This window comes from Zonotrichia leucophrys, chromosome 2 (genome assembly GCF_028769735.1).
Source record: "Zonotrichia leucophrys gambelii isolate GWCS_2022_RI chromosome 2, RI_Zleu_2.0, whole genome shotgun sequence".
NCBI lineage: Eukaryota > Metazoa > Chordata > Aves > Passeriformes > Passerellidae > Zonotrichia > Zonotrichia leucophrys.
The window spans coordinates 114442877-114460773 of NC_088171.1; the positions used below are offsets into that span (position 1 = coordinate 114442877).

General features: G+C 37.5%; 1 protein-coding gene across 1 annotated transcript in view; it reads left to right on the plus strand.

Moving 5' to 3' along the window:
- Nucleotides 1-8556, plus strand: part of XKR4 (XK related 4) — a 215735-nt gene extending 207179 nt beyond the window's left edge. The window contains exon 3 of the mRNA XM_064706106.1: nt 4249-8556. Within this exon, the coding sequence (XP_064562176.1) occupies nt 4249-5195 (947 nt within the window). The 3' untranslated portion in view covers nt 5196-8556. The remainder of the gene's footprint in view (nt 1-4248) is intronic.
- The last annotated feature ends 9341 nt before the right edge of the window (nt 8557-17897 follow it).

The window sequence follows — 17897 nt, forward strand, 5'->3', positions numbered from 1 at the left end:
AATTCCATTGGTTCTGACCTAGTTATTCAAGTTTGCTTGCTTCCTTGAAACAATAATACATTTGTGAATGTATTCATCTCTGCTTACATTTTCTTTTCCTTCATATGCATTTGCTTTCACTTGTGAAAGTCATGTGTGTTAGTTTTTTATCATGTCTTTAATGAGCTGTAGTTCATTGTAGTGTTACGTGTTATATTTAAAGTACACATAGAGAAATGCCACAATCTACAAAATGCAAGCACATATCATATATGGGGAAATTAATAATTTCAGAGAAAGGAAGTAAAATTATGATTGAATCAAAGCAATCCTGTTCTTTATTTATCAGACAGAAAGCCAGATATACTCTCACTATGTTAAGAACATCCAAAACTCGTTTGTAATTAAAAAGATGTCATTCCTTTGTACAAATTAAGTAATGCAAACCATTCAAAGAATAAAAGAGGTTAAATTGTATTTTTCACTCAAAACAGATTATAATTAGTTCCTGATACAATGCGCTATTTTCTTTCTGTTGTGACTATTGTGGATGGGCTATGCTGCAAAGGCTGAAAATGGGTATGTACACTCCCACTCTTTGCTATTTAGGGTATTTCAGGTGTCCACTTTAGAACCATTTAAAAGCATCCCTTTGCTGATGCAAATTGTGATGTTTTTCCTGTGCAAAGCCTGCATTCTTTCCTCTTCAGGACAGAACTTTCAAGATCAAATCATATGCTGTGGAAAATGTTGAGAGGTTCAGCTTTAGAAAAGAAAGAAACATGGAGCATGCTTCCATGCTTCCTAAGGCCATTTTAGAGAATTCCTGCTTTCTTGTTCTTGTAACAGTCTGTAGTGGATGAGCATATAGCTGCTTGTGTACATATTCACTGGGAATGGCTAATTAGTCTTAATTTCAAAGATCAAGACTCTAAATATAAGATTCATAATACAAGAGAGTCAAACACAACAGAAAGCTGCTGCAGTACCCAAAAAGAGTGCAGAGACTGCAGATGAGCAAGTAGGAAAGCTGATTTTTATTCTTCATGGACAGAGGCTCCACAGATCTTGTCCAATCTCTGTTCATTTCTGAGTGGCAAATAAGTCTTCCTGACTGCACCCGCATTGCTGCAATGTTTGTTTGATAGTAGTAGAAATTTATTTTAGTTCCTCTTTGAAATAGGGATAAAGAAGTTTATATGCATCAATATATTCTAATTAATGAATTATCCATTTAGTACTACAACAATTCACTTTATTTCTAACCATTCCCAGTGAATTATTTATATAGTGACATTTATTAGCAAACTGCCATTTGCATCACTTCTACATCATTCTTCTCATCATTAATTTACTTTCAATAATTCTTTAGTGCTTGGTCTCATCAATAAAGAAAAATGGATGGAGCCCATGAAGCATTTAACTTTATCTTAATTCCATACCCCTAATACCACTGCCAATAGCCAAGAGCAGACACAGAATATATTAACTGGCAATTCCTCCCTTTTGTACATTCCCTTGTCTCCTTTTCTCTCCTGTATGCCAGTGTCCCTGAGTTTGTTCTGTAAAAGCAGAAGATGATTCCCTATTAATGACTATTTAAATAACAGAATTACATAGCTATTGTACTTGCTTCTTTATGTTCCAGACTGTGACTATGAATTAATTAGCATTAAAACAGTGGAAATTCCTGTGAGTTTAACATTGTATTTTGTGTGCATTATTGAATGATTTTACACTTCCTAATGCAAAACTGATGATATCTCTTCAAACCTCTGGGGGAGTGTGTGAGGTCATTAAAGTTAAATTTGCAAAGAAAATATATGGATTTCTCGCTCACATTACTTTTTCCTCAGCTGATAATGCTATTCTTGAGTTCTTGTTCAGCGTGGCTTGTTTGTATTGAAAGATTCTTTATACTATCCATCTACCTTTCCTAACTTTTCATTTCATGAGGGAAATGAACTGTGTTTTCTCAATGCTTAAAACATTCCTACAGGAAAACAAGAACTTACATTTTCAGCTCCCAGGGTTGTCATCAGAGATAATGGAAACAGAAAGGCAGCTCAGTGTGAAAAAGAAAATATACACATCAGAAATGAAAACACCAATTTATAATATGTCTCTTTCCTGTCTTCATTGCTGATAGCTTATTTTGTCCATGAAGGAAGATTCCAGAAGTAACTTTGGTGGTTTTTCCATGCAGGCATCTGCATGGGAAGAAAAATTACGAAGTTTTATTAAAAATTCTCCCCGGAATCCTAAGTTTCCTTTATATTTCTGCTGATTGTTTGTTATTTTTTTTATTTTTGAAATGAGGGGATTTTCAATTCATGGATTCATGGGAGCTCACAACATTATCTGCACCCTGCCAGAGAGGAAGAAACACTGGCAAACAGAATCCCCTCTGAAAGCAATGAATCTCTCTATACTAATTACTGAGCAAAATCTTAGTGTGTTATGCCAAGTGAATTGTTTAGATTTTATCTCCATAACTTACTTTTTTTCTCTTTAAAAAGAAATATTTTTGTTTTCTTTCAAAGTAAATAGCATCATGCATTTAGGCATAAATTTAATATTTGCTATTAATACATCTTCTTAAAATTTATAATATTTAAGAAATATATTCTTGATTGTTAAATTCTAAAGAAAGCTGTTTAATTGGGAAGAAAAATACTGGCTATGCATCCAGAACTAAAGCTTGTTGAAATGATTAAACAGCTTTTAACAGCCGACAAAAGAAATGTTTTCTTCATGCCAGTTTGATTTACTTCAATAACTAGTTCAAAGTTAAGGAACTGCTTAGAAATAGAATAAGCTGAAGCATCATTATCATTAAATGGCCTATGAATAAATTCTCAGTCTGGGATCCTGAGACTTATGAATTCATTCATTAGCTGTATGTAAAATTAGCTTTGGTAGTAAACCAGTTTTAAATATAAAATGCTTGATACGTTTTTCCCCTGTATACAACATTTATTGCAATTTTATATAAATAATAAATACACTTGAAAGGCAAGGATTTTGCATTTCAATTGCAATTCCCATTTCCATCCAAAGCAGCTGGATACAAGGTGTAAGTAAATAAAAATTAATCTTCTAGTAAAGAAGAATTATCATTCATTCATTTCTACCAGAATGCTATGTAAGTATTTATCATTTGAATAATTATGCTGATCTATACCATTTTTGAAATGGGAATGTAAGGTGTTTTTCTGGTAGTGTCTGGAAGCAACAGATTAGTTTAAAAGTCAAATTCATTTCAAAGCAGCATTTTTTTCCTAAATTTACCTACTGACAAGAATCAAATTCCCTTGAGGAGAAAAGAATAAACATTTAAAATAAGTATAAGAAAAGTTCTGGTTTTTTAACAATTGTTTTACAGTTTTTGTATTTTCACAAAACTAATGTTTTAAATCTTATGAGAAATCATTTCATATTGAATTCTTTAAATATTTGTCAGGTTGTACTAAAATATTATCATGTAGGGCCTTGTTAACAGGCAGTTCTGTGATATATTGGAGATAGAATGGCTATATAAATTAAAATTTATCACCCCCTACTTTAGGAGCATCTTTACTCATTATTTTAATTCTGTAAAAAATTCCAACCTTTTAAAAATAAACGTAATTTCCAGATGGAAGAACGTAAGTTCTGACATTTTCTACTTACTAAAATTCTGTTTTAAAAGGGTGAAAATATCAAAATGGTCAATTTTTTCCCTCAGCAAGGATAAGCCAGCTTAAATTTTGATGTAACAATAGTAACATAAATTTATTTTTAATAGATTTTATGTAGATATATGCTCACATTGTCATTGATTTGGTGTATATGTAGATGATGCTGGCATTTTAATTAGAAAGACTTGGTTGCTTTATATTAGGTTTCTTTAATGGCTTATCAAAATCAGAAAATTCATATTCTTTCTTGAAAACATAAACCACAGTATGTCCTCTTCAATCACAACAGCTGACAGAGACACCTATTCCTGACTTGCTCAGTGTTGTGAATTAATTAACTTGTTTCAAATATGTGTTTGCTAGGGAAGAGGTTCAGAGCGTGGTTTAATAGCTGCTCTTGTTTGTGTGCATCCAGCATTGGGCAATGAAATCTCAGCAGCAGAGGTTCGTTTCTCTGAGTAAAGGAGAGGGAAGAGGTTTTATTGTGCCAGAGGTGGAGAACATATTTAAAGCAGCAAGGATCTCCCTGTTTTCAGCCAAGTGCTGACATACTAATTATGCCTTAACTGCATCTCCTGTTTCCTCCTAGGTCTTACTGCTGCAGCATCCCTTGTATCCCTGGCTTGGGCTTTGGCTTCCTACCAAAAGGCCCTCCGTGACTCCCGCGATGACAAGAAGCCCATCAGTTACATGGCTGTTATAATCCAGTTTTGCTGGCACTTCTTCACCATTGCAGCAAGGGTCATTACTTTTGCTCTGTTTGCCTCGGTTTTCCAGCTGTACTTTGGGATCTTCATCGTGCTGCACTGGTGCATCATGACCTTCTGGATCGTTCACTGCGAGACAGAGTTTTGCATCACTAAGTGGGAGGAGATAGTTTTCGACATGGTTGTTGGGATAATCTACATCTTCAGCTGGTTCAACGTCAAGGAAGGGAGGACACGCTGTAGGCTTTTCATTTACTATTTTGTCATCCTTTTAGAAAACACCGCCTTGAGCGTTCTCTGGTATCTGTACAAGGCCCCTCCAATCTCCGATGCATTTGCCATACCAGCACTGTGTGTAGTGTTCAGCAGCTTTTTAACAGGCATTGTTTTTATGCTGATGTACTATGCCTTCTTTCACCCCAACGGACCGAGGTTTGGGCAGTCACCAAGCTGTGCTTGTGAGGACCCTGCCGCTGCCTTCACCCTTCCCCCAGAGGTGGCCACGAGCACCCTGCGCTCCATCTCCAACAACCGGAGCGTCACGAGCGAGCGGGATCAGAAATTCGCGGAGAGGGACGGGTGTGTGCCTGTGTTTCAGGTGAGACCCACTGCACCATCCACACCTTCCTCCCGGCCACCAAGGATTGAGGAGTCTGTCATTAAAATCGATCTGTTCAGGAACAGGTACCCGGCATGGGAGAGACACGTGTTGGACAGGAGCCTGAGGAAGGCGATCTTAGCGTTTGAATGTTCCCCTGCTCCTCCACGGCTACAGTATAAGGATGATGCCCTTATTCAGGAGCGCTTGGAATATGAAACCACATTGTAGACAAAGCAAAAATACAGCTTGGAGCAGCTCCAATGTTGCAGTCCAAATTAAGGGTTGACAGTAGGGCTGTAGGAACAACTAAACTGCGTACTACAAGTAGAGCAGCAAGCTATAGCATTCTTAGTCTGGCTATCATCATGATTATCATTTGATCCACTGTGTGCAGTCTGTCTGCAGGACACTGGTACAGCAGCATCATCTGAAAGCCTCAAAAACCCCCAAACCCTGACCCACACATACAAATCAGTTACATCAGCGGGGGGAACTCACCCACCACCCCTCACTGCTATGAATCTCTGACTGCACAGTACTTACAATCAAACCAATATAAAGGCTCTGACCAGAGCTTTCAGCTTCAGCCAGTAGTGCATTTTATTTTAGAAATGAATGATTGATATTTCCATAATCAATGGCAAAAACAAAAAAACCCACGCTTTTTCAAAAATAACGAAACTGTAGCACACAGTGTTGCTGTTAGGAAAACTGTTTTCTGGGGCTAAAAACAGGAGCTTAGTAGTCTTCAACACTCCCATAAATCAACCATTCAGGTTAGAATAGGTTTGCAAAATGGTTCTTAATTAAAAAGAAATGTCATCATGTTTATAAGGCTGTCAATGGAAAATAAACTAAATTCTGATTAACTAGGTCATTAAAATTAACACTACCAGAACTGTTTGTTTTCTGTGGAATTTCAAAATCTTTTTTAAATGCAATTTAACTTCTTGATATTATTGTCAACAGAAACTCTATGCAGCTCACTTCTGGTTTTGAGGAGAAATAAGGAGCTTTAGCACGTAGTGATATTCATTAAATGATAATCATGATTCAGTGTTCAATTTGCAAAAAAATACAAAAGTAAAAGAACAAAGAAGTATAGTTTTCATATTCTAAACTTTTTGGAGGACCCCTTTCAGATATTTCAGAAGAAACCACAAGGAGCTGAACACACTGAAACTTCTCTGTTTCAGGACTGAGAATGCATGATTCAGTGTGTGAATGTATGCAGGTGTGACAAGAGACTGACATGCCATACCCTTCTAGTGCCAAACATTGTATAACTGCAAGGTTGATATTGCCTGAGGGACACAACAAGTGGCACAAGCCCTACCAGAAAAAGAAGCAGGAAAGACCAACCGAGCTCTCAATGTGTAGAGACAGCTCTGATTTTTCCCCCTCAAGGTGAAAGTGATGTCTTTTAAAGGCTTTCAGCCACCTCTTAGTAAGTATATTCACTGAAGTATAATATAAACAAGTTATGTGGAAGAGCATCTTCTGCCTGTTCAAGACTGGTGTCCAGACGTGTCTAAAAATTAGAATCTCTTGTAATAGAGTGCTTTTGATGCAAGCTTTTGGGTTTTAAATACCTCCCTAAATCTAGTTAAAGGTATTATACTTTGTGTTAAAAGTATCCCCTGATGGTGCTTTCAGATGCATTAAAGGTGCAAGTCAAAATTTGATAGTATTTTTTTTAAATCTGGTGCAGAGTGAAAAACTCATGGATTATTTCAATATTTTTGTAAAATAAAAATATGGTATAAAAGGTTACTTTTTATAAACCTCAAATCTTTTAATACATTTCATTCTCTTTATAGCTTAGATTTTAAGAATTGGTCCATGAATTTTATCAAATGGCTTTTACAGGTTGACATTAACCTGGTTTTCACACATTATGGATTTGTTTTGCAGTGTAATGCCATATGAAAGCCTACATGGGTACTTTTAGAATCCTCTATAAACTGTGGATCCTGCTTCAAATGTAAGTGGCTTGTAAAGACACCAAGTGATTCCATGAGAAACAATTTGCTATAACTATTTCCATCCATTTTAGGAGAGTAAAGCAGAACTGAAGAGTTACTGTTGTAAATGGCATTGTCAGGATGGAGAAGACCTGATAAATGGACTGTCAGATATATCCAGTGTAGTCATTGCTGTGTATGCTGCTGGGTAAATTTCTGTCTTTCCTATTACAAATATTTGTACTATGAAATGGCCAAGGTTACACAGACTATGTTTATTTGTATGCGTTCAATTAGCCATTTTTAATGTTGACTTTTTTTATTAGTGAGATATTCAATACCTGTTGTACTTTGCTGGGGCTAGTTCCTCTAAACAAAAACCTGTGAAAGTGCAGGATTCTGCAAAGCAGAGGGAACTTTACAGAAATCAGAAAAAATCTATGCTTCAGGGGTTTCTTAGGTATTTTCAAATTAAGCAATTGCCAACTGCCTCTATAAAAATTTTTTAAATAAAGCAAATCTTTGATAGTCCAAACCTGAAGCTTTTTACAAATTGATTGCCCTTTTCTTCATGGAGATACAGCTGATTATTCAGAGAAAAGCACTCACGTTTTTTCAGAAAATATAACACTGCAAGAACTGCTAAAAAACAAAACAAAAAAAAAGGTTTTGGAAGCAAGTCCTTTGTCCTATCATATTCAATAGACCCTTCACTCCAGAATCAAATTCCAGCTCACGCAAGGGAATTGCTGTTTTTCTTTACAACGAGGGCAAATGTAAGCTTTATGATCCGAGATGTGAGGGTTTCATTTGGAGACAGTTTGAAGTGTTTGCTGCTGCTTCAACAACTTGGAAATTGAAGCCTGAGTGAGGCACAGTGGGCAGCCTTCTCAAGCTTCAGTCTCCCGCCAGCAGCTCCTGGGGAGAAGGGCAGCATTGCTGCTGCCAGCGAGGCTCTGCCTCTCCTGAGGTCCCTCTCATCCTCATCCTCTCGCTCTTCCTCAGAGCTGTGAGCCCTTTGATCAGGCTTACAGAACGAAGAAAAGTTGCTTTGTATGGAATTTAAAGGGTTAAGGTGCTTGCATTACAAGGTTTCTGAAGAAGGTTTGGGATGAGTTTGCTTGACTTGCTTTTATTTGGTTTTGGAAGGAAGGACACAGAGATGTTATTTATCCATGTGGTTTTTCATACCTAGCATTTATTTTCTTTACGCTCACAGCATTTTTAATTTCTTAAACTAATGTTTGCAAAAATGTTTATCTTAAGGAAACTCCTGCAGGGTGTGAGTGCAGAGTGACATATATGTGTGTGTTTGTTTACATATATTTATATGTATGCAGCACTATATATACACACCTTGTCCTCAGAATTCAATCTGGCAGTTTGAGGCAGGGGTAGAAGTCCTTTTGCACCAAGTCAAAATTTGTTCTCCAAAATCTTGCTGTCTTACAATCTTACCATCAGTGTCACCTGCACTGAGAAGAGGGCCTTGACTGAAATCTAAACACTCTGAGGGCTGCATGGACAGTTTCCTAATTTGCATTGCTGTGAGTCGTCACATTAAAAGCTGTAAGAATTTTTAATAGAAATTGCCAAGAATAAACATAGTCCATGCTGAAATTCCATTATGGCCTTATGGACAGTTAATAATCAATATGCACTCTTCCTTTTGCCACAGACAGTTCTAAAATCAATAAAGTTCAACTGAGACAGCAATAGCAAAAATAAAATTTTAAAAAGGACTTTTGTTTTTCAAATAATGAAAACAATATGCCTTTTGAATTTCACAGCAGAATACAGGAAAATAGAAAAGCTCATATTTTCATATTTACATTCAGGCAAAGAAAAGCAATCACATCTATTTGTTAGCAGTAAGATTTATGGGAGCATTGTTCTGATGAACCAAATTAACTTAGCAGCAGACTTAATGTTAATTTATCTGGTCAAAAACTTGGTCCTAAAATTTTGAGAATTGTGGATTTGTCTGTTGCAGAAAAGACAATTGAACTACTATCAGTAATTAAATAAAGGTAATGTATACCCATGTTCATTCGGAAAACATGTAAGAAAATGTAAGAGAAAACTTTTTACTTATTTTAAAAGCTGTTTATTCTGTATGGGATAATTTTTCTTTAAAAATTCTTTAGAAATATGTGCAATACTTTCTTTCCATGCATACTTAATAATGAAAATACTAATTTCCAATTTTGTTTATGTCAGTTTAAATATGCTTCTTGTGACAGAACAATGTTTCTCTGTTTGGGTTATATGGACTTAATGGCATATATACAATATTTTGATTGTCAAACCAACAAATTTTATATTAATTAGTTTTTATAAAATTGGAGAAAATTTTCCTCCCAAAATTTAATGCTAGGTCTCATCTGCCTGATTTTGTAAACTTTTAAGCAGAGGAGAAAAATCATAATCTTATTGTCGATTTAATTTTTAATATGTGGTGAATAGCTATTAAACCTGTATTAGTTTAAAACATATGAAGGTCTTTCCAATACATCATTATCTCCCCAAAAGAGCAATTCATAAGTAGTACTAAAAGTAGAAGTGCTGCTTTATTTGGAAAGGGACTCCCAGTCATGCAATATGTTCATTTACTTTTTATTGGCCAGCAAAATATTCACAACTAGACTGTTGGGGTTTTTAGAACACAAATTAAATGAGTTTGAAGTGTATGTGATTTTATCATATCATTCCTAAGGAGCCTTAAAAGTGGCACTGTACTGAGTTTTATTTGGGTCTGCCAGTGATTCAGCTTCCAAAGCCCCTGCCCTTTCTCTGCTCCCTGCCTGAACAGTGCAATCCAGAGTGACTGAGATGCTGTGATTTACTCTGCACCCCCTGCACTGCCTGCACAATGCCAAGGAAAAGACTTCAGCAGATTCCTGGGGTCCTACTGCTGCCTCTCTCACTCCTGTGCATGGTGGGAAGCAGAATAAATTGCATCTGTGCATCCATCTAAACGAGCCTGTGTAAGATAAACCCCTACAAGATGTGTGTGATGAAGTTAATGATAACACTTGTCCATAAATCTACAAGCCCAACACCACAATTGATAATTTTGCAGTGTAACAATGCAGGACATGGGAAGAATTGTTTAAATACACAATAAGCCATTTAATTTCACTACTTGTAGCAATTATACTAGCTCACATAGAGCCCGTGCTCTCACCAGAAAGCCAAATGGAGTAAGTGGCAAACAGCCATTTGTGTACCAGAGACATTAAGCTATAAAATCCTCACTTAATTGTTTATAGGACTATGTCTTTTCATTACAGCATTGAACCATTCCTTCTTATTCTGATAAAAGAGATAAAATGCAAAATGAGAGCAGATTCTTTTAAATCTGGGAATAAAAAAAATGACACAACAGATTACTGCCCTGTAGTGATTTTTTAAAACAGATTCTGCCATCATTTTCACTTGGCTGCAAATTGCTGAGTGATCTGCTTCTGAGATGATTTCTCACATCTGGTATGAGCAGATTTCATTACAGGAGAGACAGAGGTAACATTACAAGGCCTTGTTCATGCAAAGTTAAGGGAATGGTGTCACTGATTAAGACATCATTTACAAAGCTGTTTTAACACGAGTCCCCTGGCACCCTTTATTTTATCTCAGTTTAGAATTTTGGTGAGATTTCTTCACTGGTATGAATATGTTAAAATCATGTCCTGACCTAGAGTGAACAACATGAATTCAGACCATGGTAGTGGAAGTCTTCACCTCTTCACTCCAAACTGAACTCAGCTGAAGGTTTGCTTAATGCCAAAAAGCCTGCATGGCACTTGGCTCAGCCTGAAATACCTACACTAAACTTAGTGCTGACTCAGCATGAATCAAAGATTTCTTCTTATTTCATTTTTAGTTCAAACATTCAAGATTATACCTGCTTTGACTGAGTTGCTCTTTTGTGATCCTTTTAAGAAATCTTTGAAAAATGTCCCTGAAACCAGTCATTTCCAGTGATTCTTACAAAAGCCAATTCCTGACCAGTACATTCATTAAAAGGAACTTTTTCTGTGTAAGCTTGGCTCCTGTACTTACATTTTGCTCTAAATGTTTAGCATTTCGTTCTTATGCAGAGCATCTTCACACACCCATTAGTAAACTGTGTGCCTACTCTGAATCCTGGGGTAAAGACAACAGGTATGCAAGATACAGGGCAAAAAGTCCTCTTCAGCACACTTATGGGGTGATTTGCATGAACCAGAGAAGTCAAACAGAAGCTTGTGTATAATTACAACAGACTTTTACATATAGTTGCTATATTCATTGAGAGAGATTTACAATAAATTGTGATATAAGTGACCAACTAATAGAAAGATCAAATCTCAACTTCTACATGCAAGGCAGCATAAAATAAAATCAGCCAAGGAACTTTAAAGTGTAACCAAAAATCTCACTTCAATGAATGGTTGAAATAAATTTTAAAATGTAATAGATTTGTCAATGCAACAAAATGCAACATACATAGAAAAAAAAAGATATGACTGCTGTAAGTTTACTCTATCTGTAGGTTTCAGCCTCTTATTTCAGATAACTTTGGAAACAATTGCTTCAGGCATGCTGCAGCTCTAGGAATGCTAGCAGCTTTTCTGCACAAGATCTGTTCTGCTATAGGAAAATCCACATCCTTTTAACAAAGCATTGAGTTTGGGGTAGTTTTTTGCACTGAACTAAACCTCACAAAAGCATTTTTAGCATGAAATAGGTGTGTCCACTCAGCCACCTAGTGTGTAACAGTACTGCAAAACAGAATTTCACGGCTGAGTGATTTCTTCAAGGTAAAAAAGCTGCTAGTTGAATGTCCAGGAGAGCCTGCAGAGACATAACACAGCACTAAGGCAAGGCATGGACTGTGTTTGTGTGCTACAAGTCTGCTCAGGGCAAGGCCTGCTCATAGTCCAGCACTTTCCTCCCCACCTCATGCACCAAAGAGCTCACAAAAGAGAGGGAAACCACGTGCATGGGCTGGATGAAAGCAACACCACTTGGGGACCAGACACCCAGCCCGTGGCAGCGCAGGGGCAGAGGTCGGCGCAGGCACGCCGGGGTCTCAGGCTCGTACTGCTCCTCAAAACTCCACTAACTGGGAGCTCCTGAATATTTTTAATGCCAGATGTTCAAGGACCTAAAATTTACCTCCTGGACTTGGTCAGATATACCTTGGTTAGCTCAGCTGCTGTCTCCCACCTAAGCCTACCAGGGTCCTCTGAGCAGGTATTGTCCTGCTCATTTTACCTGAAAGAACTGGGTCCTCTGTGGTGCTATCAGATGGAGCTTTGCACTGAAATACTCATGAGGGCTTTTCCAGCAGAGGTGGTGGTTGGCAGAGACCAAGGGGAGAGCCAGGTACAGTGATCTCTTCAGCTAGCAATGATTCATATCTTTAGCTGCTATCTCTCAGGGGAGGGATATAGGGCTGCACGCTGGTGATGAGAAGGGCAATGCTCTCTGCCTCATATTTTGAACTGTTCTTCCTCTTTGTGGAAAATGTAAATGTGGACATACAAATGCACAAGACATGTGCAGTGTAGACATACTTCTAGTGTTTTGATGTGTTCAGGTCCTTTAGTGTTGAGGACTCTGAAATTGCTGAACACATTCAGTGCCATTGCCTACACCTGGCCAGAGTAATGTCTGCAGTAAACATCTGGGGCAGAAGCAAAAATCACTTTGTTCACCTTCCAACCTGACCAAAAGCCGTATGAACATGGTTAGCACTGTGACAAAGCCTGAATCTCTACATGCTGCCTTGAAACAGATCTATTAATGCACTGTGTGCTGTTCTGGCCACGTTCATGTGGTCTTTCCTTGGAGCTCAGCCAGACTTTGTATGGACACCAGAGCTACACTTGTAGCCTATCTGTAGCTCCCTGAGCCCAAATTTCATACATTTTAAGATGCCAGCTACTTTGCCAAACAAAGATCAGTTTGGGCTGAGCAAAAGGCAAACAGGCTCTGTGCTATCCAGCAAAGCATGTGGAGCAGACATGGTTTCTCTGGACAGTACATCTGGACCACAGTTGTGTGCAAATTGCCCAGGCTGCGGTGAATGCAAGGCATTCAGTGTACACAGCACTCTATAATGAATACTCTGTGTGGAAGTGTTCAGTTTTATCATAGTGAAATCAGTAGGACCTTATCTTATGCTTGGGAGCAAATTTACAGTTTCAAATGCATTATTTATATCTATCTATCTTTCTATCTAAATATATATATATAACATGTGTGTATATATATATATGTGTGCGTGCATGTGTGTGTGTGTTTGTGTATACACACGACGGTGAGTCCTGAGATTCTATTAGGATTCAATCTTACAATTCATTTCAATCTTAAGCCTAAAACAAAAAAAGGATCAGGAACATTGTCATCAAGGATATCCAAGTGGCAATTGCAAAATAGAGAATTATATTATTGGAAAATAAATTCTAGTCATTATTGGAAACAACCTTGTGATTTAGTGTGCCAGCACTTTAAGAAAAAATTATGGAGAAAATATGTCTAATGCTATATTTTGTATCTTAAATATTTTGGTAAAAGAATAGAGCAGGGACACTTGTGTAAAATAAAAAAGGATTTATCACATTTTCTTAAGGAAAAAAATAATCATATAGAAAAATGGCAAAGGGATCAATTAAACTTTTGTTTCATGTAATGTAATGTTGGTTGTATTTGTTTCAGTATCAGTTATCATTGTCAGTAGCTTATGAAGGAAATAACCTGCAATAATTAGGATGGTTTACTTGCATTTTGACTGAAGAATGCTAATTGGGTTTGTTATCCAACACATATGCAGTTTCCTGATGCAAGCTGTTGGAAGGAAAGACTGGCTCTTGCACAGGTTATGTAACTAAGATAAATTTCAAATGCATGTACTTGAAAATGATACTCAATTTAAATGTACCATGCATATGCATTAACTATTTCTGAAATTCTAACCACTGATGCTTTTTTCAATATGTTCTGCATTACTATGTGTCAATCCCAGACTGTTTCCCAGAAAATATTTGATGAGAATTAGCTTTAAATTTTGTGCAGCTGAGGAAGAGACTGCTAGCCAGTGAAGGCTCTTCCTTCTCTGAAGTTCAGATACATGTCTAGAGTTCCTGACCTGTGTCACCATTCAGCACTAAGGATAATGTTTGAAAAAACTAGTAAGTTTGCAAGGGGACCTGTTACATGGTCAGAGAGATCTAAAATTGTCATGACTGGGTGAGATAATGGCAGTAACTACAGAGGAAGAGTTCAAAAGTAGTCACTAATGACTTTCAGCATCATTCCCTGAATTTCCACTTTGGGACACACATCATTCTCCTGTCAGCCAGCATCCACGTGTGCTGGGATCACTCCTGGCACCTGCACTGTGGTGCTCACTCTGGCTCAAAGGGAAGACAAAGCAGGCAGCTTGTTTCCAGCTCTAGTTCTCCCTGGGCTGTTGGGCTGGCCCATGGGACATATTTCACCGAGGACATTTGAGCTGTCGGTGAGACTGCCACACCAATCTGGACAGGATTTCGCCTTTAGATAGCACTGTATGGACAATGAAAAATCTTCCTTTGTCAGCAGAGAGGGCAGCTGCCACTATTTATAGTTACAAAGTGCCAGCATATTGTCATGTATTTGTGGTTGCTATCGATTCCTTCTTTTTTATTTTATTGGAACTGCTTAGAACTTGTCGAGCTGTGCCTCGGTTGATTTGCAGCTAATTAATTCAACAGACATTTTTAATCTTGCAAATGTGTGGCTTGTAATACAGTAATCAAAGTCCTGTGAGCAAACATTAATCAGTTCAGGAGAAAAAAAGGAAAAAAAAGCATTGTTAGCTGTGTTCAGTGAAGTCCCCACACTGGAAAGAGAGATCTAGAAGAAATGTAACCTTAGTAAATTCATCCTAGCTAAACTTTCATAACTAATCTTGTGGAACATTTATCTGTTTGATTCATTTCATATATGCAAGGAGTTGTATTTTAAAGAATATTGCTAGGGTTGAGCCAGCTTTAGTTACCATCAGTGTGAAACTGGCCAAATTTCCTTCTAGTCATTTATTCATCTTGTCAGTCAAAAAGTTATTCTATCCAGCAGCAGTAAAATTTCATTTTTGAGGTGATTGTACTGATTTTTGTACTCAAGAAATTACTGTAACAAAGAACATACTACATTTAGCAACAGCAGTAAGAACTGGGGGAATGAATGAAGAAAATGCTGGTTTTCACTGCTTTTAACACACAGTTGGATTTCAGCTACTTTGACATGAAGTAGAAGGTTGAAAAAATAAACTATGCTGCTTACAGAGGTATCTGAAGGCTTGTGATTAGCAAAGCACTTAATTTTTTCTCATCATCAGAAACAGTGTAGCTTAGCACAGTTGCAGCTTTATAAAAATCAGCAAGAATGAGTGGGCGGTTTAATATTTAACTTAACCCTTGTAGGAACACAATTATGGCAACATGGGACTCAGCAAGATCTCTGGCTTGGGACCCTCCTGATACAGAATTTTCAGGTGGGATGATTTTCAGCCCCCTCCAGTCAGGCTGCACAGGGCACACATGTGAGTAATCTGTACATAGATTTTATCGTGGAAGCCTCTGCTCTAGTGACCTTAGCAAGGAGGCCAGAGATCAAAGAGACACCAAAGCAAAAGGATGATTCCTCTGGTCAAGATTAGGAGATGTTTGTGAAACACTGTGGAAAAGCAGCCCCTTTTCCAGTTTTCAGCTGTTTCAGTGGATAAAAGGAGGAGCAGAGTATTTTAACAGCAAAAAACCAAACAAACAAACAAAAAAACCACAAACAAAAAAACCCAAAACTCAAACCAACAAACCTTGATGCCAAAATACTATTTATGGTGCAATTACTCTCTCCTCGGGGAAAGAGGTCGACTGAGAAAATTCTTTATGTGTTACAAACTAACTGAAACACACAGGGAGACAGTAAAAGATACTTCTTAGATATGACTTTGTTGCTCTTGACAGGAGTTGTTTATTAGCAATAAGACACAAAAGTGTCTCAAACTAAGGCCTGGGAGACAAGGGCTTTGTATGGCAGTTATGTCAGTGATGGTTAGATTTAGAAATGACAGATCTTTACAATAGATTATGGGTCAGAGAACCTTATTGCCTTCTTTATGGAAGATAAATCTCAGATGGCTTCCACAAGAAATATAAGGTGTAAAATAGGCTCAAAAGATGGTCTTTTCTGTATCTGAAGTATCATAGGTTTGGTTGCTCAACTGGTTCTGCATTTTCTCGTGCTCTCAATTTCTCACACAGTATATCCATGAGCAAATAGTGGATTTGCAGGTGCATGTTTCTGTATTGCTAATAGTCCTCACATCCACTTCCTCATGCACAGCTGAGGAACACATGCATGGGACAGTGAAAAGGCTTAGAACAGGAAAAAAAATAGAGAAAATGTAAATCAGTAGATATAGCAGAAGAGCCGTGAAGCTTTAGAGTAGGTGAGCCTTCATAGCATTTGTTCATGCTCAGGTATTCTGTCACTCAGCTCCTCACGTAAATTACCTGAAAGATTTCCAGTTATCATCCATTCTTCCTTGTTTAGTAGCAGAAACATTCTCATCCTGGTTTCAGTGGAAAACACTGTGGAGTTATCTGTAACCTCATGCATGGTCTGTAAGTGTAGGATATCACGACAGATCTGTTTTCTTCAAAGATTTACTCAGAAAGGTTGGCAAAGTTTACTAGATACTGTTCTGATGTTCTTCCTTGCTTCCATTTTTTTCTTGTGTGTATGAGTCTCATATGCAAACCTCACCAATGAGAAAAGGCAATGCTCAGGTTATCTACGAAACTTTCTTTTCTCATGTCATGGTACGAAACTCAAAAATTCCTTTGCATAGCACCTGGCTATGGGGTAACTTCTATAGTTAAGATGGAAATCTGGGTTAAAAATGAAAACACTGGAGTAATTTTCTCAATTGCAAAGCAGGAATTTTATTAAAGGCTGCTGTCATAGCTTGATTTTACTTCAGGTTAGCTGATTCTGCTTCATCATTCCATAGCCTTGGTATGTGCCCATAGCAACCTAAAAATCGGTATCTTTGTTTCTGAGGTAATTTCTGACTCACAGAACAGCCTGTAACAGGGATCATGCTGGATTAGCAAACAAGGATCTGCCATTCCACCACAGTTCTTCCTTACCAGGACTGCAGTTCCTTTAAATCAATTCCCATTGATTCTCAAGGGCAGAAACTGTCCCCTGTGTAATTTGTTCTGCTTGAGGGGACAGATATTTTGCTGTCCCTTCTCCAAGTTCTGTATTGTTAACAAGCTAATGTTTATCCTAACAAATGAGAATCACTGTATTTTCCTGCAGGTGCCACTCTGTGGTCTCAACAGGGGCAGCCGCCTCTGTTGTCCTTCCCATGCTTGCTCACCTGCCTCTTTAATCACATGTTAACTTAACAACTGTTATTTCACATGCTGCAGAGCCAAGCAAAACCCAGTTTGGCTTCTGGACTTGACCTGTGGCATCAGCAAATGGGAGATTCATCTTCTCACTGTAAGCCGAGTGCATTTGGAAATGGTTCCCTCTGGGATGCAATAAACACAATTCATTACCATATTGGTTTTATAGCAATTTTCCAGAGTACAGCTAAGCTTTGAAACTTTGTGCAGCTCTCTGCAATCTTCTTGTATTAAAAAAAGAAAAGAAAAGAAAAGAAAAGAAAAGAAAAGAAAAGAAAAGAAAAGAAAAGAAAAGAAAAGAAAAGAAAAGAAAAGAAAAGAAAAGAAAAGAAAAGAAAAGAAAAGAAAAGAAAAGGAGACCCCCAACTTTTAATCATTCTTCCTCAGCATTCATTGTTCTCTTGAAATTTGCAATGTGCAAGGAGCGTGTCAGTTAATTCACATTGAATATTTCAAATGGATTCCTACAAAATATATTAATTAACCCAGTAATAATTAAAAAGAGCATATTATCC